Source organism: Erpetoichthys calabaricus, chromosome 2, assembly GCF_900747795.2.
Source record: "Erpetoichthys calabaricus chromosome 2, fErpCal1.3, whole genome shotgun sequence".
In the NCBI taxonomy this organism is placed as follows: Eukaryota; Metazoa; Chordata; class Cladistia; order Polypteriformes; family Polypteridae; genus Erpetoichthys; species Erpetoichthys calabaricus.
The window spans coordinates 140,295,524-140,317,572 of record NC_041395.2 but is presented as its reverse complement, the minus strand read 5'-3'; the positions used below and the strand labels follow the sequence as shown (position 1 = coordinate 140,317,572).

The 22,049-nt window shown below is 37.1% G+C and overlaps 1 protein-coding gene across 1 annotated transcript in view; it reads left to right on the top strand.

The window, feature by feature from the left end:
* actl6a (actin-like 6A) overlaps positions 1-22,049 on the top strand; it is a 62,637-nt gene that overhangs the window by 15,640 nt on the left and 24,948 nt on the right. Inside the window, exons 4-6 of the mRNA XM_028794579.2 lie at positions 2,603-2,703; positions 8,860-8,957; positions 20,400-20,494. Coding sequence (XP_028650412.1) covers positions 2,603-2,703; positions 8,860-8,957; positions 20,400-20,494 — 294 coding nt within the window. The remainder of the gene's footprint in view (positions 1-2,602; positions 2,704-8,859; positions 8,958-20,399; positions 20,495-22,049) is intronic.

The following is a 22,049-nucleotide window of genomic DNA, read 5'->3' as shown; positions in this document are numbered from 1 at the left end:
CAGGGCATGAGAACTTTTGTAAGAGGTGAATTTCTAGCTTTCAGAAAGTTTGTTTATGACAACAGAAGAAGGTAGAAAGTAAATAATTGTACACCTTTTGACAATAAAGCCAGTGCCTAGAGCAAATGACTGTTCTGAGTATTGATAAAAAATTAATAGATCTTGTCTTTTATGTTCCAGTAGTTAGATTGTAAATAATATACTTACCCAAACACTGTCTTAAGATATATTATGTTTTTAGTCTAAAGTTTTTAGTATTATCCTTGTGTATTTCATATAAACTTGTATCTCCAGCTATGCTAACTTAGTCCACTTAATGTACTTACACAAATTAAGAAATATAGTACATAGATTTTGTCCATTCTCGTGTGAGAGAAGAAAGACTTCTGGAGTGATTTAACAAGCATTTTAGTTTTATTATGCAAGTATCAAAATGGCTAAAAGGGAAAAATAAAAACCTTTACAGATACAATCCCTACTACTTACTGGGACGAAAAAAGTAGTGCTACATTGTACAGACCCGAATCCACACCCCCTCCCCCACTCAATAAGCCTCACTTTTCCTGGTTTCTTTGAGTATTTTTAGCTGCCGAGTTTTTATTTTTACTTTGAATGTTCCAATTTAGCTATGCAGCCCACTTCACATTATTACTCACATGAGTTATAAAAGTATAGATGGCTAAATTCATCTTAATTTCTGTGTGCATGGTTCAGACCATTATCAAAGCATTTAGGGTACTCCAAGACACGCCTAAAATACTTTTTTTAAACAGGTAGTTTAGGATTAGCAATAGACAATGTAGAAAACAGTGAGTAGATGCAAATCCATAAAAGAACTGAATTAGTTTTTTTTTTATATATAAGTATTTATTCATTATATATTACTATTACTAAATTTTAAGTAGACATCTTTTTGTATTCTTTTTGTCTAACATTTCATTCTCTATCAAAAGTGCATACCTAAAATTATTAGATCTCCATATGGCATCTTAGAATCAATGAAATATGGTAAATATTTTTGATATCTCATATGTTATATAAGCTGCATCTTCCTTTTTTTGTTTACATTGCATTTAATATTTTCTACCAGTGGTACTTTTGGGCCTTATCATTTATTCATTTCTAATTGAATGTTTTGCTGGATTACAGAGTTTAAAAAAAAAAAAAAAAAAAAAAAGGAGAGATTGATAATCGTTATCTAAAGTTACAAAATTATTCAGTATATTTGAATCTTTATTCCACCTTAAACCTTTTATCTCAGCCCTACTGTTTTAGACCCCCCTGTGGGACTGAAGAATGCAATACTGTAATTAAAGTAGAGTGTTTTGCCATTAAAATGCCTTATTCGATACCCTGATCCACATTGCAGTGTTTTTCTTTATGACCTCAAAGGTGACAGAATTGCTGTACCTGTACCCAACAACCCACTCCCCCAAACATCCTGATTGTGTACAATCTGATGGACAGACTATTACCTACTAAATAAGAAGGATGTTTCAACTTTCAAACGACGTCACATTCCACTTTCATATTTTTTTTTTTTTTTTTTTTACATAAAGATGTTTTTTGACTCTTGGAACAATTGGTGTTGGAATTATATTGTGCTTCCAAATTACTTAATGAGCTACTGTGTGTATATATATTCTGACAGTGAGATCTGCCTTTCAAAATGATGCATAGACCAGTGGTCTTCATTAATGGATAATTTTGTGTTTCAGTGTAAAACAGTAACACTAGAAGTATTACTTGTAGATATTTTGTAACAGTTATTTCTTGATGATCCAGACACATTCACTGACACTTTTTTATAGTGTTCAGAAGCTTATTCTAACACCTACTGGGGGAGGGGATCATAACATTGAAAATGCATTTTAGTAAAAACAATTCTTTTGCATCTTATTTTGTAGCAACAGGTGTATACAACATAACTAATCCAGGTGTAAAAATTCTGAAAGAGAAATGTCTGACCTTTATTTTAAAGGGTAGAACATTAATTCTGAGTAGGATGATGAAATTATAGACAGTGAAATCAAGGCAGTAGAAAATGGATATAAATGAGGCTTAATTTGAAGAGTTAATAAAAGGATAAGTGACTTTGTGTCTGTCTGTCTGCTTTGTATCTTTTTCCAAAAGATGGTGCATCACAAACATTGTTAGCATTAAAATGCATTGCATTTGTCATTCCAATAGACTGCACATCACAAACATTGAAATTGCTTTTATGAATTCCATACCAAATGGCATGTAACAGAGACGTACGCATTGCATGGCTCTGCTGCAAACATTAATGTTGAGGTCTACAGTGATGACTAAGATTTCATCCCATCATAGACAGACATCACAACTACTGCTAATATAAATAATCAAGAATCGCTATCATAATTGACATTGCTACATTAAAAACTTGCTTCTGTCAAATCACCTTTCTGATGACTGTTCTGTGAAAACGCAAAAGTGTGAAGAGGCTGTTGTATTTTGTTTCAAATTTGCAAAAAATGCATTAAAGACTATTTCACTGTTCTGTCATTGGTATGTGAGGTGATGTTTAAAGAAAAAATATACTTTGCTCCTTATTTATGTATTTTTTTTTTTTTTCTTCCAGTTGAAGATTGGAATAGCTTCCAGGCTATTTTAGATCACACATACAAGATGCATATAAAGTCAGAAGCAAATCTGCACCCCGTGTTAATGTCTGAAGCTCCGGTGAGTATGTGTGGCACTTGAAAATATAATTAAAATGAATGCTTATAAAAAGGGTATATCCACATTCCATTTCAATTTTAATCACATTTTACTTATTTTTAATGATCAAAGATATGGATGAGACTGGTGTGACTGTAGTTTAGAAAATATACAGTTTTAGCTTTAATATTGATTATAAATAAAAGTCACTAAGGGCAAGAAGAAAAGTGGTTAAGTTTCAGTCATTCTCAAAGTTTTTGTTGGTTTGTAGATGAAACACTACACTCAGTAGGACAATAACACAATATGCATTTAAAACACTATGAAATGTATTGTTTTCTGTTTTGTTTTGGTCAGTGGATCTTAAAGGGTAAGTTTGGCATTTTTTAAGTGAGTTATTTCTTCACAGTTATATATTACTTTGCCACATGAAATTGCGTTCTTAAGTGAGTCATGTTTTATAAATTTAGAAAACCAAAAACTTTCCCACTCTTGAATTTTGTACTGAAGCTAAAGAGTTCCAGCACCTCTCATGAAGAAAAGTCTTAATCTCCCAAGGCGTGTTGGTTCTCCTCAGAAGCTATTGGCATGTCATTCTTTCACTATATTAAAGCTTATTTCATCATTTCACAAATAAACGGTGCTGTTGGATTGGTAATAAACATGTGCTTCAGAGTGAGAGAAGATTGAGCCTGTCTATAGCATGCAGTAAAAACTGTTACAGGCAGTCATCGAAGTGGCACAAAGTTACTGGCAGTAATCAGTTTTGTCAGTGTCTTGGTCCTTCTTGTGATGTGTAATTACATTTACATGACATATTAGTCGAGTCCCAATGGAGATCAGAGCACACTGATAAAAATTGAAAAACTAAATACCCCAAAATCTCAAAAATGCCTTGATGGATTTGATTGAAATTTGGTGATGCTATAGAAAACAGAAAATTAACTGACACTTTTTTAAAAAATTTTGATAGTCGTCTGTAATAAGAGTTTAGCGAGTGGGCTATTATTAGGGATTGTGTCATTTTTGCTTCTGTGGTGACCTCACTTAGAAATGGGGTATACAGTTCATGCAAATGAACAATGCAAGCAGGTTAGTGTCTCTGAACCAGTTGTCCCTGTAATCGCGCAGAGAAATGGGGCTGGCGGTGAGTGAGAAAAAGGTGAAGTGGTGAGCTGCCTGGAAAATGAGATGTGAAGTGGACAAGGAAAGTTAGGAGAAACTCAAAGAAGACTTCTTTAGCAAGAGGCCTCCTAGGGGACATTCATTACCCCCAGTTCTGTTAATTTCTTCTTACTCCTCGTAATGAGGTATAAAATACATTCAAATTCAACCCAGACGGTATTGCTCAGTGCTGTTATATACATAAACTTTACAGAGCAGGGGGTTTTTGGGGCAGCTTGGTGGTAAAATTAGATGCAGTATATTGGAGAACTACTTCACTTGGAGGGCAGACAGGAATGTGCTACTACACTCCACTTTGCAAAGCAGGAATAGAACTGCAGGTGTAGCATACCAGTCCACTTCAGTCCCTATGTACAACACAAGCTGGGTGTGACAAAATGCCTTGGTCAGTGTAAACAATTGCACAGCTCACTAAAGGGATCCTCACTGACAGAACATAGAGGATGTGGAGATAGTTCACAGTATTATTTCTTTTCACCTGTTCTTTTCTGTGTAGTGCTTAAAATGGGATGTTTAAATGTATAACCTGTTTAAAAGGTAAAGGAAACCATAATTCTGTGTATATTTGCTTTTGATCTAAACCCTCCAAACTTTGTAACAGTACAAGACTACAGATCAGGGGCTGTAGTCAAATCTGACTAAAGCTACTACTGTTATAGGATGTGCTACAGGTGAAATTATATCAAAGATTCCCATTATTCCTACTAATTACCCGTTTGAATCCAAATGAAAACACTTTCATCTGAAATTATTTTGCAATAACCACAAAATTCTAGTCACTGGCAAAAGCAAGAACTGATCTATGGCAGGAATGTTTTACATATGTGCAAATGTATACATCATGTTCAAGTGTAAGGAGCTCCAGTGAAGTTGTATTAGCTGATATGGTGGCAGTATTACAGTCATAGGAAAATGTTTGGGAACTCCTCTCAGCCTGCATAATAATTTACTCTACTTTCAACAAAAAAGATAAGTGGTATGTCTTTCATTTCCTAGGAACATCTGAGTACTGGGGTGTTTTCTGAACGAAGATTTTTAGTGACGCAGTATTTAGTTGTATGATATTAAATCAAATGTGAAAAACTGGCTGTGCAAAAAATTTGGGTACCCTTGTAATTTTGCTGATTTGAACGCATGTAACTGCTCAATACTGATTGCTTGCAACACCAAATTGGTCGGATTAGCTTTTTAAGCCCTGAACTTCATAGACAGGTGTGTTCAATCATGAGAAAAGGTATTTTAAGGTGGTCCGTTGCAAGTTGTGCTTCCCTTTGACTCTCCTCTGAAGAGTGACAGCAGGGGATCCTCAAAGCAACTCTCAAAAGATTTGAAAACAAAGATTGTTCAGTATCATGGTTTAGGGGAAGGCTACAAAAAGCTATCTGAGGTTTAAACTGTCAGTTTCAACTGTAAGGAATGTAATCAGGAAATGGAAGGCCACAGGCAACCTGGGTAGTTGCTGTCAAACCCAGGTCTGGCAGAAAAGAAAAATACAGGAGCGGCATATGCACAAGATTGTGAGAAAGGTTACGGTTACAGACAACCCACAGATCACCTCCAAAGACCTGCAAGAACATCTTGCTGCAGATGGTGTATCTGTATATCGTTATTCAGCGCAATTTGCACAAAGAACATCTGTATGGCAGGGTGATAAGAAAGAAGCCCTTTCTGCACTCGTGCCACAAACAGAGTCGCTTGTTGTATGCAGATGCTTATTTACACAAGCCAGAGTCATTTTGGAACAAAGTCCTTTGGAATGATGAGACAAAAATTGAGTTATTTGGTCATAACAAAAAGCGCTTTGCATTGCGGAAGAACAACACTGCATTCCAAGAAAAACACCTGCTACCTACTATCAAATTTGGTGGAGGTTCCATCATGCTGTGTGGCTAGTTCAGGGACTGGGGCCCTTGTTAAAGTCGAGAGTCAGATGAATTCAACCCAATGTCAATAAATTCTTCTGGATAATGTTCAAGCATCAGTCACAAAGTTGAAGCTACGCAGGGGTTGGATATTCCAACAAGACAATGGCCCAAAACACAGTTCGAAATCAACAAAGGCATTCATGCAGAGGGAGAAGTACAATGTTCTGGAATGGCCGTCACAGTCCCCTGACTTGAATATCATCGAAAATCTATGGGATGATTTGAAGCAGGCTGTCCATGCTCGTCAGCCATCAAATTTAACTGTATTGGAGAGATTTTGTATGGAAGAATGGTCAAAAATACCTCCATCCAGAATCCAGAGGCTGTTATATTTGCAAAAGGAGGCTCAACTAAGTATTGATGTAATATCTCTGTTGGGGTGCCCAAATTTATGCACCTGTCTAATTTTATTATGATGCATATTGCATATTTTCTGTGAATCCAATAAACTTAATGTCACTGCTGAAATACTACTGTTTCCATAAGGCATGTCATATATTAGGGCGGCACGGTGGCGCAGTGGTAGCGCTGTTGCCTCGCAGTTAGGAGACCCGGGTTCGCTTCCCGGGTCCACCCTGCGTGGAGTTTGCATGTTCTCCCCGTGTCTGCGTGGGTTTCCTCCGGGCGCTCCGGTTTCCTCCCACAGTCCAAAGACATGCAGGTTAGGTGGATTAGTGATTCTAAATTGGCCCTAGTGTGTGCTTGGTGTGTGGATGTGTTTGTGTGTGTCCTGTGGTGGGTTGGCACCCTGCCCGGGATTGGTTCCCTGCCTTGTGCCCTGTGTTGGCTGGGATTGGCTCCAGCAGACCCCCGTGACCCTGTGTTCGGATTCAGCAGGTTGGATGGTATATGTCATATATTAAAAGGAAGTTGCTACTTTGAAAGCTCAGCCAATGATAAACAAAAATCCAAAGAATTAAGAGGGTTCCCAAACTTCTTCATATAACTGTATATATAGAAAAGTACTCTTAACTAAGTGTTAATTACTTAGTACTTCTGATACATCTGATTAACCACCAACATTATAACTGGTGCCCAGTGTCTTAGGAAATTTCCTGGGCGAAGCCTTGAAACACAGTAGCTATTATATAATCTCTCACATTGGAGATCAGAGCATGTACACATATGAATATATCAAAGAGCGGCACTCTTCAAACCCTGGTTATAGGTATACATCCATCCATTTCCCTAAGTCGCTTTTCGAAGGCAGGATCACAGTGGCAGCTAGAGCCTAACCCAGTAAGCATCGGAGGGTGAAAACACACACACACAAAAAGTTGTCGTCAATTTATTAACGTCAGTTCACCTAAGTTTAATTGGGGGAAAGTTTAGTAAGTTCAGTACATAACACACAAACAAAAGTAGGATATTAAGCACAATGGGCTTGTGAGCAGACAAGTGGACAAGAAATATATTCCTACCTCAGAATATTAGTTCCAGGAATCTGTAATAAAGTAATTATTTATAGTTTTCTTTCATCATCACCAGGATGTATTATAAATGCAAGAGACATGTTAAATCAAAACTTTTGCTGTTTTAAATGGACATTATTAGGTAGGTTTTAAGGCTTTTTCATTTAACTATAAACTTGCAGCTTACAGACAAGATTTTATAAAATTTGTGTTTAAAAATAAATAAATTTTAGAACACAATTTTATGTTACAAGTGAATATATATCATGATTGTGAAGAAAGAACGTTGACACTTATCCTTTATTGGTATTGGTTTAGTAATATCTACTCCATGGATTCTCTCCTGAATATTACAAAATACTAAATCTAGATTGATTTCCTTTTTTTATTGGTGTTTAACCTAAATTAAATGCAGTTCAGTTAATATTTGTGGAGTTAAGGCTTCCTTGACTTTAATATCCTCCTCACAAATTACATTTTTTAATGTTATTAAAAAGATGAAAATTTAAACTATAGTATGCATTGTAAGTATGTAAAACACACTTCCAGTATCAGGCCTATGAATCTAGATCTGCTCACTACAACGTGGCTCATCCTCAAGTTGAAGGAAAAAATGCATTCTTTTACTCTTGTACATGATCTTCAGTTTTGCCTATCTTTCCTAAAAAAATGTATAACTGTGTTATATTCATTCCCATCTCTAAGCTGTGGCCAGGTTTCTGTTATTGCTATAATTATGTGCAACTACATATTACTACATATAGTACCAGTTCATATTACCAAATAGGTTTGGCTGAGAGGCCTAATCCATGTTAGAGAGAACAGCGTTTGGTTCATCATAATGCTTTGGGAATGGACTGAAAAGCTTGACCTTTGTGTAATAGAGGATAGATATTATCGTAAATGTGTCTTGCAGAACAGTAGTTAATAGAATATGGTGTTTTCTTTCTTTAGTTTGTAACCATTCCAACATTGTGCTTTCATAAATTTTTCAGTAGTGGCACTCCTTTGAGGATCTATGTCAGCGAAGATGCAATCGCTGGATAACTTTCTAGAGTTGGAAATTGAAAGTCTTGGTATCAGAAGTGACTATAAGCTGGTGGGAGTATGGTACTTGTAGGCTCCATCAGCGTCTGGTCTGTCTGTTATTGGAAGCATGAAGCATTTCATCAGTTCCCTGTTTGACTACACTGTTTCCTTGTGACATCTTAGAGGATAGGAATCTTTTTGTCTATACTGTTGTCTTGTTCACCATATAATTACTAGCGACAACTGAAGGGTTTAACAATAAATAGTTGATTTTGCTTACATAAACTGAGTTACAGAGAATTGTTTTATTAACCTCAAGGGTGATGTTCCTTTCATTTCCTGCAGGGCAATTTGCTTAGTCCCACCTAATTCTCATGTTGATTGTGCTTGACACCCCCTTGAGTAATTCCTTGCATATTTTACGTTTTATAAGATTTTATTCCAGTCCTTGAAGTAAAGCTTAAATACTACAGATAATATAAAAAGAATGACTTTACTAATGCTTATGAAGTGACACATATTTAGATGTTTTTCCAAAATTGTGTGAATGGAAAAAAATTAATATCTTAAAACCATCATAGATTTCAGACTAATATTTTCATTGTTTTCTATTTTTTTTTAAATAGTGGAATACCCGAGCCAAGAGAGAGAAGCTGACTGAGTTAATGTTTGAACATTACAACATTCCAGCTTTCTTCTTGTGTAAAACGGCGGTACTGACTTCGTATCCTTTACTATGTCACTTATTGTATCAGCAAAACGGACAATAGTCTTAGTTGTTTATATTCACAAAAAAAGCACTTTGTGATTGAATAAAAGTCATTAGCACAGAGAGGCTCTTATTTATTCAGTCTTTAAAAAAGAATTGGCTATAGTAGTATGCACAGCACTTACGTCACTGATGCATATATTCAGGTCATGCTTCTGATTGAAGTTTTATTAGAAATGGAATACAGAATCAAATTTTACTTAAATGTTTAGTTTGATAGAGATTATCTGTGCTAATTGCACAAAAATATTGCTGGTTAATCATAATTCATTGATATTTGAGTAGGCTTTGGTCTATGGATGGTACATTTTAAATGTGACTATATCAAAAAGCAGTCACCCCATACTTTAGCATAGGGATATCACATAAAAGACCTGAACATACTGTGCTGATATTAATTGTAATTGCACAACCAAAAAGGAAAACAAAATATATGTATAATTTAAATTGCATCTACAATGCCGTCAATGTAATGCTGCACAATATTTTTCCTTGTTTCTAACTGCACTCATTTCACCAAGGGGACTCCCACTCATCTAATTGTATTCAGTTCACGAAAGGGGAAACTCCCTCTGTACGTCAATGCTGTCTGTGGGTTGTCAAGGAACGTATAAAGGTAAAACTGGGTCCCAAGGCGAGAATGGTTAAGAAGCACCACTGTAAGGTAAATGCTATAATTTTTTTAAGAAAATGAAATTGTTATTCCAAAGTGATTGAGGGAAAAAAACACAGCAGTTGCTGTTATTTAAACTTTGTAAGTGGTGGTGAAATCATCTGGAGCTGCACACTGAATGTTGGGAATTGTAGTCATCGACACTTCAGCATTTGCACAAGGTTACAAAAGGGGGGTGGGGGTGGGGAGGATACCTTTCTAACTGGGTCAGTTGCACAGAATTGACTATATTTACAGCCACAGTGCCTAGCAAGTACTAGCTAAACACAGTTTGAGCTTAACCATTCACTTTGCTTCTACAGACTGCCTTCTTTTTCATAAACTGGCACACCCCATTTCTCCATGTGATCGATTGCTGTCAGTGCTGTTAATGGAGTGGAGGATGCAGTGTGATAGAATGCCCCACTCCCTAGAGCATAATTAACCACAAAAAATTACTTTTGCCCTGCACAAAGTAAATGTCTTAAATGATATGCCATATAGAGAGGGAGAGATTTGGCTGATCTGAATCTATATAGTCCAAGTGTTAAGTGATTTTACAGTATCCCATGTTTTGGATTATGGCACATGTAAAAGGAAACCTTCATGTGGCAGAGTGAATTTCATTTCCATGTGATTTAAATCACAGAAGTTTCCATTTTTTGCAGATGTGTGTTTGTATAAATTGACTGTTTAAGAAAAAAAGTCAGATTCAGATCTCCGCTTTTATACATATTGAACAACTAGATAATTCCATTAAGACAGCCCTCAACTGTTAGACTATTGTGGTTTAATGGTGAGCAAGACAGAAGGTAGTGGTGGTTGCTACTTTTTATCATTTCCTTCATATATTGTCTACAGAAGTCATTATTGTAAATGGGCCAGTTCCTCGATAAACCCATTATTGTTTCTTGTGCAGAAAAATTTCATAATGTTTGTGTGAAATTTTCCCTTCGCACATTTCAGACAGTGTCCCTGAATTCTTGTTGAACTCATTTTGAAGTAACAGCCTGGATCCACTGTACCAATTCCTTTTATAATTTTAAACCCTTCAGCCATTTCACTGCTTAAACTGAAAATGCTCGACTCTTCTAATCTTTCCTCATAACTCATCCCCTGTAGTTCCAGAGTCAGCCTATTCCTGATAACACTTCACCTCTTTGACTGTTCTTTTACTACTAAAAACACTCAAAGAATCTCTTTGAGCAAAATGTGCAATATTCCTGTCTCTGCTTTCATTTTGCTTCACTAATCTTTCTTAATGATTGCCCCATTCTCTCATATGCCCAACAATTCGCACTGGAGTTGTTAGTATTGTACACCTTATACAGCTGTTGGGGTGTGTGTATGTGGTTTTTTATTTATTTTTTTTTCCTTTGCATATTCTTTTCAAACTATTTTTTTTTTAAATTTTACTACTAATTTAAAATTTTTTGATGTACCTCCCCTGCATTATATGTAAAATGTTTTTTAAAAGTGTTCTACTGCTCCTCAACTGTTCCTATACTTAAAACCTTATTCTGCTTTGCCGCATTTGTTCAAAATTTGCCCTACCAAAGTTAAACTTAACAGTTTTAGTCTTTGCATCTGTGCTCTTTCAAAATACTGTATAATATTATGATCACTTGACCCTAGTGGTTCAATCACCTCTGAATTCTGTCTTGGTTAATTTAAAAAAAAAATTAATATAAAAATATATACAGTGGGTATAGAAAAGAATCACCCCTTTGAAATATTCCCATTTTTTTTGCTTTACAGCCTTAAATGAAAACACAAACAAAAAATGTTTCTTCCCAGTTTTACTTGCTCAATGCAACCTATAACATCCAAATGAAAGATATCACAGCTACAGTTCAGAAAAATTATAAAAAATCAAAAACAAGACATGCTGAGATTAATAAAGGATCACCCCCCAATGTCAATATTTTGTTAAACCACCTTTTGCTTTAATGACAGCCATGAGCTTTGCACATATAGATTGAGCGATATTTGCCCACTCTTCTTTACAGAACTGTTCAAGTTCGGTCAAATTGGATGGTAAGCGTTGGTGGGCTGCTATCTTCAAATCTTTCCACGGATTTTCAGTGGGATTTACGTCTGGGCATTGACTGGGCCATACGAGGACATTCACTTTTTTTCTCTCCTTCAGCCACTGTGTGGTCAATTTTGCTGTGTACTTCGGGTCGTTGTTGTGTTGAAAGGTGAACATTCTGCCCATCTTCAACTTTCTGGCAGAGGGTAGCAGGTTTTTCTCAAGAATGTGATGGTATGTTGCCCCATCTATTTTTTCCTTCTACCCTAACGAGAGCTCCAGGCCCTGTAGCAGAGAAACGCCCCCCCCCCCCAACAGGATTCTGCAACCTCCATGCTTTACTGTAGGTATGGTGAGCTGCGTTGGATTTCCGCCAGGTGTACAGTTTGGTATTAAGGCCAGATAGTTTGATTTTGGTCTCATCTGACCATAAGACCTTTTTCCACTTGGCATCAGAATCTTCAAGGTGCATTCTGGCAAAGCTTAAATGAGCCTTAATGTGGCCTTTCTTGAAGTGGCTTTTTCCTTGTGACCCTCACGAACAAGCCACAATTGTGGAGCACTTGTGAAATTGTTGTCACATGCACATAATGATCACTGTTTGCCATAAAATCCTGTAACTCCTTCAAAGTGGCCATTGGCCTCTTGGTAGCCTCTCTTACCAGTTTCCTCCTTGCTCTTCCATCCAGTTTGGAGGGACGGCCAGATCCAGGGAGGGTCCTAGTAGTACCAAACACTTGCCACTTCTTTATTATGGACTTTACTGTGCTTCTTGGATACAAAAAAAAATCTCTCAAGGCTTTATCAATCCCATCTCCTGCCTTATTTCTGTCCACAACTCTATCCCTGAGATCTTTTCAAAGTGGCTTGCCACCCATAGTCGGTTTTTTGCTGTCAGTTGCATTACCAAGCAAGGGAATGCTCCAGGGGCAGCTGTTTTTATACTTCACTAATCACACGGAAATGGTGGTTACTTAAGCCTGATTGAGTTTACAAATATTGTTTAGGAGGTGGGTGATCCTTTATTAATCTCAGTATTTCTTGTTTTTTATTTTTTAAAATTTTTCTGAACTGTAGCTCTGATATCTTTCATTTGGATGTTATAGATTTCATTGAGTAAGTAAAGCTGGAAAAAATTTTGGTTTGTGTGTTTTCAAGCTGTAAAGCAACAAAAATGGGAAGGGGTGATTCTTTTCTATACCCACTGTGTGTGTGTGTATGTGTGTATATATATATATATATAATATATATATATACATACAGTACTGTGCAAAAGTTTTAGGCTGGTGTGAAAAAATGCTGTAAACAAAGAATGCTTTTAGAAATATAAATAATGATTGTTGTTATCAATTTACAAAAAGCAAAGTGAACAAACAAAAGAAAAATCTACATCAAATCAATATTTGGTGTTACTACCTTTTGCCTTCAAACCAGCATCAATTCTTATAGGTACACTTGCACAAAGTCAGGGATTTTGTAGGATTATAGTCAGGTGCATGATCAACCAATTATACCAAACAGCTGCTAATGATCATCAATGTCACACGTAGGTTGAAACACAGTCATTAACTGAAACAGAAACAGCTCTGTAGGAGGCTTAAAACTGGGTGAGGAACAGTCAGACTCTGCTACCAAGGTGAGGTTGTGGAAGACAGTGTCATATCATGGCAAGATTGAGCACAGCAACAAGACACAAGGTAGTTATACTGCATCAGCAAGGTCTCTCCCAGACAAAGATTTCAAAGCAGACTGGGGTTTCAAGATGTGCTGTTCAAGGTCTTTTGAAGAAGCACAAAGAAATTGGCAACATTGAGGATCGTAGATGCAGTGGTCGACCAAGGAAACTTAGTACAGCAGATGAAAGACACATCAAGCTTATTACCCTTCGAAATCGGAAGATGTCCAGCAGTGCCATCAGCTCAGAACTGGCAGAAACCATTGGGACCCAGGTACACCCATCTACTGTCCGGAGAAGTCTGGCCAGAAGTGTTCTTCATGGTAGAGTTGCAGCCAAAAAGCCATACCTCCAACGTGGAAACAAGACCATACAACTCAAGTATGCACGAAAACATAGGAACTGGGGTGCAGAAAAATGACAGCAGGTGCTCTGGACTGATGAGTCAAAATTTGAAATATTTGGCTGTAGCAGAAGGCAGTTTGTTCGTCGAAGGGCTGGAGAGCGGTACAGTAATGAGTGTCTGCAGGCAACAGTGAAGCATGGTGGAGGTTCCTTGAACATTTGGGGCTGCATTTCTGCAAATGGAGTTGGAGATTTGGTCAGGATTAATGGTGTTCTCAATGCTGAGAAATACAAGCAGATACTTATCCATCATGCGGTACCATCAGGGAGGTGTAAGATTGGCCCCAAATTTTATTCTGCAGCAGGACAACGACTCCAAACATACAGCTAAAGTCATTAAGAACTATCTTCAGCGTAAAGAAGAACAAGAAGTCCTGGAAGTGATGGTATGGCCCCCACAGAGCCCTGATCTCAACATCCTCGAGTGTGTCTGGGATTACATGAAGAGACAGAAGGATGTGAGGAAGCCTACATCCACAGAAGATCTGTGGTTAGTTCTCCAAGATGTTTGGAACAACCTACCAGCCGAGTTCCTTCAAAAACTGTGTGCAAGTGTACCTAGAAGAATTGATGCTGCTTCGAAGGCAAAGGGTGGTCACACCAAATATTGATTTGATTTAGATTTATCTTTTGTTCATTCACTGCATTTTGTTGATTGATGAAAATAAATGATTAACACTTCCATTTTTAAAAGCATTCTTTGTTTACAGCATTTTTTCACACCTGCCTAAAACTTTTGCACAGTACTGTGTGTGGGGGCTTTGCCACTCGTGTATGCATAAGCGGATGTACAATTTAATCAGTTATTTTCATGGGAATTGTTACATATGCATAATAGACCTAACTATTTTACATTGTAGCGAGTAATTAACCATATTAAAATGTAATACATTGAAAGAAAATTGTTTTATGTTGCATTAGTTATTCGTTGCGTTATACGTTTTTGTTCTGTTTGGCTTTGAAATGAACACACACATACTTTTTAAACGTTTACTGTAAAACTTCAGCAAAAATAATACTTGGAATTAACTTTTTTTCAATATCTCATTGAATTTTGATTCCGTGTTTGGAGTTGCATTGTGACAACACAGTACAACTAATCTTGTCCTATTGCATAGCCCAGTGGTAGTCAACCTGGTCCCTACTGCCCACTAGTGGGCGTTCCAGCTTTCATGGTGGGCGGTAGCAGAGCAACCAAACGGCGCTGCGATTACATACTATTGTCGCCCAAAAACTAGTAGTTCGTCGTTTTATTACCCCGTAGACAAAGAACTCCATGGTTCGACGCTTCTTTCTATGACAGAAACTGCCGGACAATGGAGACACCAATTAACTCATATTTTCACCTCGATTCCTGGATTTTAGGGTAATAGTGTGACATTCTAGGAACCCCCCCTTGGACTGCCAAAACTAGCCAATGTCTTGCTACTTCGCCCCGATCGCAAAGAAGTGATGCCATTGGCCAACACCCGCTACATAAAATTTTATAAAACGCACAACCACGGATACTCACTAACTTAGTCTCGTCTCGATAAACTCTCACTCAACCACAACACTTGTAACATCTGGCAATCCTCAACTTAGAGGTACCCAGCATTTGTTACTCTGTCAACACATTCATCATTTCAACGTACGAAGAGCTACGATTACTACATCCCGATCCTGACTCCCAATGGCTGTTGTTGGATCCACATATCTTTCAACATTACGGTCTGACGAAAACCTTGCGGGATTGTGATAGCCAGCGCCTTGACTGACCATCCACGTCCAACGTACGCTGTGCTGTCCAGTGACCGGAACGCCTGATCCTGCCTGACCAACGCCAGGAGACGAGAAGAACGTCTCGCATACCGGATCGGAAAAGCGCACAGCCTTCCAAAAGTCGCGACCACGCAACAGACTTCAAGCACATAAGTTATGTTCACGTTACGTAAGTGAAGCTAAATCGTTACATAATCAAAACTAAAGTCAGTACGTAGTTAGATTTCTGAGAGCAAGCATGTGCTTACAGCTTCAAACAAAATATTGTGAAATATCGTGAGCCCATGTCTCAAAAAAAGAAATACGCACGCGGCTATTCGCCAGAGTATCTGAAGATGGGTTTCATAGAATCTGTTGCAAATAAACAACATCCAATGTGTTTATTGTGCCATAAAACATTATCCAATGAGGCAATGAAGCCAAGTCGATTGCGAGAACATCTTTCTACAAAGCATCCAAATGACAAGGACAAGCCCATTGAATATTTTCAGGAAATATATAAAAAAATTTCAAAATCGTTCAACTATCGTTGCATCATTTAAGAAACAACATACAACGAACGAAGATGGATTAATTGCCACTTATCGCATTTCACAATTAATTGCAAAAAGTGGTAAAAGCTATAATATTGGAGAAACTGTAATAATACCCTCTATAAAAGAATTTATCTCAACAGTAATGCATCAGGATATACCTCAAATTTTAATAACATTGCCCCTAAGCGATAGCACAGTAAAGCGACGAACTGATGAAATGGCAGTTAATGTTGAAAACAAACTTATAAGTATTCTCCAAAACTCTTCATTTTCTATGCAATTGGACGAATCTACCATTGCGGATAATGATGCTTTATTGATGGCATATGTACGCTATTTTGATGAAAACAATATATTATGAGAAGAAATGCTATTCGCAATAAATCTCATCACAGATACAAAAGGATTATCTATATTTAATACTGTGAGAATACACTTTACAAAAAATAATATTCCTTTGAATAATATTGTTGCATGCGCTACTGATGGAGCACCATCAATGGTAGGTCGCTATCGTGGATTTGTTGCTTATTTGAAGCAGGAAGTGCCAAATGTCTTATGTATTCATGGTGTGGTGCACAGACAACATCTTGTAGGAAAACATCTAAGTACAAGTTGCCATTCATCATTAACTATAATAATTTGAGCCATAAACAAGATCAAATCCAATGCAAAGAATGATAGAATGTTTCGGCAGCTTTGCCAGGACAATAATGAAGATTTTATTAAGTTACTTTTGCACACAGAAGTTGGGTGGCTGTCAAAGGGTACATCTTTGGCTAGATTTGTAGCATTATATGATAGTGTCATACAATTTTTTGAAAGTAATAATGAGACCAAACTGTGTCAACAGTTAAAAACAGTAAAGAATGATGCCTTTTACTTGGCAGATATTTTCAAGAGATTTAATGATGTCAATTTGCAGCTTCAAGGAGCTAATAAAACTCTTATAGGTTGCCAAAGTATTGTGCTATTGTTTATTGACAAATTTGAACTACTTCGTCATAATCTATTGAAGGGAGAATTTCATCAGTTTCCTCAATTATCATCTATAAAAGATGATGTAACTCCCAGAGGATATTGACGGATTCAGTAGCCACCTCAACGAACTTAAATTGGACATGGAAAAACGATTTCAAGATATTTTGAAATTGAAGGTATATGACTGGATGAAAAATCCTTTTACCGTAAATATTGAAGAGGCTGATACAACTTGCCAAGAAGAACTGTTAGAAATTAGATATGATGAAGAAAGTAAACATAAATTCGACAGTGGTGGATATGAAAACCTATGGCAAAATAAAAAAATGCCGGTCTTGTATCCAAATATGTGGAAAATGGTATTCAGTTTATTGATACCTTTCCCTACCTAATATCGTGTGGAATCAGGATGTAGTGCTGTTAATCATATTATGATCAAAGAAAGAAACCGCCTGAATATTTCCGAAAGGGGAGACCTTCGTTTGTTCCTCACAAAAATTGAACCGGATATTCAATATTTAGTTTCCCCAGCATCAGCCTCAGGGATCCCACTAATAATTCAATTAACTAATGTAATTTCAATGTATGCAAAGTATAAATAAAAAGATAGATTTAACTATAGCAAGTTGTTTTATAAAGATTTATTCTGCCAAACTTAGCGAAAATCTGACATAAAGTACTTGGTAAGTAATTATTATTATATGCTTTAACTTGCTGTAACTCTGCTTTATAAATTTTATAAAGTAAAGTTACTTCCCTACTTTATAAATCACCATTACTGTGGAACCTGTGGGCGGTTAGAAAATTTTAACTACTAACAGAGATACAAAAGTGGGCGGTAGGTATGAAAAGGTTGACTACCCCTGGCATAGCCCATCACTCATACATAAATTACGCAATAACATTAGGATACATCCTTCTTTCAACAGTAATTCGGCCGGTGGAAGACTGGCCGGTGTTAACAGTTGTAGATATTCTACGGGATATTGTAACTTGATGTTTTCAGCTTCCACACCATCACCACCAACTACTTCAGCATAGTCTATTGATACACATTTAACCAATTTGCCATGTTACCGATCAATTCGATTTTCGCTTTAACTCATTTGACTTCATCATTTCTCGGTGCTAGGATTGCCCGTGTACTCATTTCTTCTGTTGATAATCCTTTGGGATGAAATTCTTCAATAAGATTTTGACATAAGTCTTCTTTTATTGGGAACTTAAAGTGAGGAAAACAAATTTCTAAGAGCTGAGAGCGCAGGAATTGTGTCTGACAAAAGCATTCACACGAATGAGAGGTGAGAGGACAGTGGGCTTGGGCTGTTAACCTGAAATGTTTGAGAGGAGAGCGGGACTTGAAAAAATCTCTTGCCAATAGTCTTGTCTCGTCTCAAGGTTTTTTTTTATAATAGAGATATAATAAAACAGCCACTGATTATGTCTATAAACTCCTGCTCTTGTACTCCACTGTTTGCAAGGTTAGGCCAGTTAATATTCAGGTAATTAAAAGTCCATTATGACATTGAGGGCACTATAACACACTCCTAAAATAAGGCATATTTCCCTAATGCTTTCCAGCTGAATCCAGACATCCTCATTAAGATGTTAGTCATCATCCAACTGAAGAAGACATGCATTTAAATTGTTTTACATAAGTGGCCACCACACTTCTGTTCTGTCTAGCCTTCCTAAAAGTGTTACCATCTGTGTTGTACTCCTTTTTTTTTTATATATATATATATTTATCTAGATTTCTGTGCTATAATATTTGCCATATTGTCATAATTATGCTCATCTGAATATGACTCAAATTCACTTTTTTATTTTTGATACAACTAGCAAGACAACCTATTGTTAATGTGCTACTTCTTTTACTTTTGCACTAAAATCTTGGGCTAGAATTTACATTACTATGAATTTTTATTTTTATACTATTTATCCTTTCATGTACAATTCTAAACCTGGCCTGTCCTAAATCTCCTGACATCCAACATGAACACCTCCTCCCACCCCTCCCTTTTCTAATTTAGACAGTCCTCGGCTAACATACTCCTATGCCTCTCCAGTTGAAATTTAACCCGTCGTGGTGGAACAAATCCCATTTGCTCTAAAAAGAAATCCAATGCTCCATAAACCAATACTCTTCTCCAATACACCAAAATTTCAGCCACGCCACAGGCCTTCTAATCTTGTCAGTCTTTCCTGTACTGGCACATGGCAGCTGGAGAAGACTTCAGTTCTGCTTGGTTAGCTCTTTAATTTTGGATTGCGGAAGTGACAGTCTGCCATTATGTATGTCATTTGTTACAATATGGACAGTGAAAATTATGAAACCACACTAAGGTCAAGAGCATAACCCCCCCAACCCCCAACCTTCCAGGGAAGTTTCCAGAACATTCCATCTCGGGAGTAAACCTGTGCTTCAGTCTCCTTAATAATAGAGCTCCCCCATAATCACAACCATCTCTTTCTGGGGACATGGTTTTGAGATGGCGCTCCTAATGCTTGCCTACCACTATAGAAAGACACCGTCCAGCTCTGCAAGGACCTGAAAACAGTTTGACACTTCCAATTTTGGTGTTGATACCCCTGAATAGTGTGCCCCCTTTGCTGTGCACCTGTATCTTACTGTGACCCATTTACCTCTGTCTGGACTGGAGTCTACTCCCACACCACCTTAGGGGTACACACCATCTCCATAAAGTACTCCTGGGCCAGGTCCACTAATTCTCTACTACAACAGAAGCCAGCTAAGTACTTGTCCAATTCAGTGACCCTGAGTTTGAGGTGCTGGATCAGTTAAATGTAAATCAAATGAAAGAATGTTTGCTTTTTTTTCCATTAAATATTTTCTTTGGTAATAAATTTAAGTTATTCTTCAGTATTATCCAGTCTTGACTTTATGTTTAGACCAGCTCATTAGACTTATGTTTTACAGTCAATGTATTACAAGAATCTGCGGTGGGTTGGCACCCTGCCCAGGATTGTTTCCTGCCTTGTGCCCTGTGTTGGCTGGGATTGGCTCCAGCAGACCCCCGTGACCCTGTGTTTGGATTCAGCGGGTTGGAAAATGGATGGATGGATGTATTACAAGAATATCAGTTTAAATTCCTACTAATGATGAGATAATTACAGTGCCTCTGTAATTTTTTAGAATTTTTACTTGTCCCTATTTACTACTGAAATACATAATGCATTTATCTATATACAGTAATGTTTTTCTCCTGCTTATAAAACAATGTATTACACATGAAAGGGCAAAATTGTATGCATGTTTGTATTCAGTCAATTGTTTTCATGATTTATTCTTCAATTACTACTGTCATTTTCTTTAACTGTACATTTTTTCAAGATTTGCAAATGGCAGGTCAACAGGACTAGTGTTGGATAGTGGTGCCACACACACTACAGCTATTCCTGTACACGATGGATATGTACTTCAGCAAGGTGAGGCATTTTTATATACAATATTTTAAGCAGGATTGGGTGATAGTTTTCAAAATCAATGATAAATCTTTCTTAAATATTGCTAATATGACATTATCGTTTATACTTGGCGGGGGGTGGTGGGGGAGAGACTCACATTCAAATTAACTGCATTTTATTTTTCAACTCTTCTGTGCTTAATAATTCAAAAAACATTCATTTTTAATAAAGTGTGGTAATTACTTTATAAACCTGGAAATACAGACATCTCACCAGAAAATGCTCATCAAAACTTTAAATTTTAAAGTATAAGAGCAAATAAATAAATAGAAAATATTAAGCTACTACCTCAACAAGAATACTACTGTTAAATTAGAAACGTAAAAGAACAAGTCTAGTCTTCATACTGTAGCTTTAAAAGCTAGATGGGATAGCTGAATTAGGTAACAACTGTCAGACCAACATTTCTGATGATTCATTCACCAGTCTATGCATTCTTAGCCAGGAAAACAAACATGTTGACTTTCTCTGGTTTCAAAAGGGAACATTGAGGAGTAACAATTTGCCCTGCTGTACTGAAGACCTGTTCAGATGGTACATTAGTTGCACAAATGAACAGATACTTTTGTGCTAATTTGGCCATCAGGGGGAATTGTCTTTCATTGTTTCACTACCACATAAGGGGGTCCTCTTCACTGCAAATTGCAGATTCTTCTGCTTAGTTTCTTATTTTGGCTGGAATCCTTTCCTCTAATGTTAGTAATGCCCATTTCTTTACTTTTCCAAGCAGACTGCCAAGAGATTTTTTTTGGTGGTGACTCTAGTTCATGTTTGCCTTCATTTCTGACTCTGATCGACACTGTCTGCAGTGACAGAGCAGTCATCTCCTGCTTTATTTTATCCTGAGTTTGTTGTTGTGGTCACCGCAGTAGCATGGATCCAAAAAGGTGGCACTGCACATTATTTCCTGAGTCGCATCATTGTCATACATTGCATTAAGTTTATTCAACACACCAGCTTTAACACTAGAATTACCAGAGCCTACGAAAAAACTCGTAAATCCGTCCCACCTTAAATCCGTTTGCACCTCTCCGCCAGAGTCCTTTGTCATCTAAATGTGCTGATAAAGCTACTAGCAGCCAGCTATTCCATCCCCCCACCGACTTAGAATGAACTTCTCTCCTAGTTCAAGCCTTGCCTTGATTTGATTACCTGGGATTGAAGTGGAGTTTTACAGTGGAAATAATTTTAGCGTTATTTGGAATACACGCATTTCATGTGTGTTCCATTTCTATAGTAGGCTGTGCAAACACATTTTTAAAACAAATGTTTTTCATATTCTAATAGTAAATGACAAAATGTAGCCATAAACTATATAACGTATGAAGCCTGAAGTCCATATATCAAAGAAACACTTTCACAAAAGGTACAAATAAAAGAACACGTGCGCCTTCATTCAAAAAAAAAAAAAAAAAAAAAAAAGCCGCGTTAGCATGCCACATTGACTTTCTTACTACAACCGCCGCGGTGGCGTAATGGTATCAGCCCCTGACTGGGAATCAGAGGGTGGCGAGTT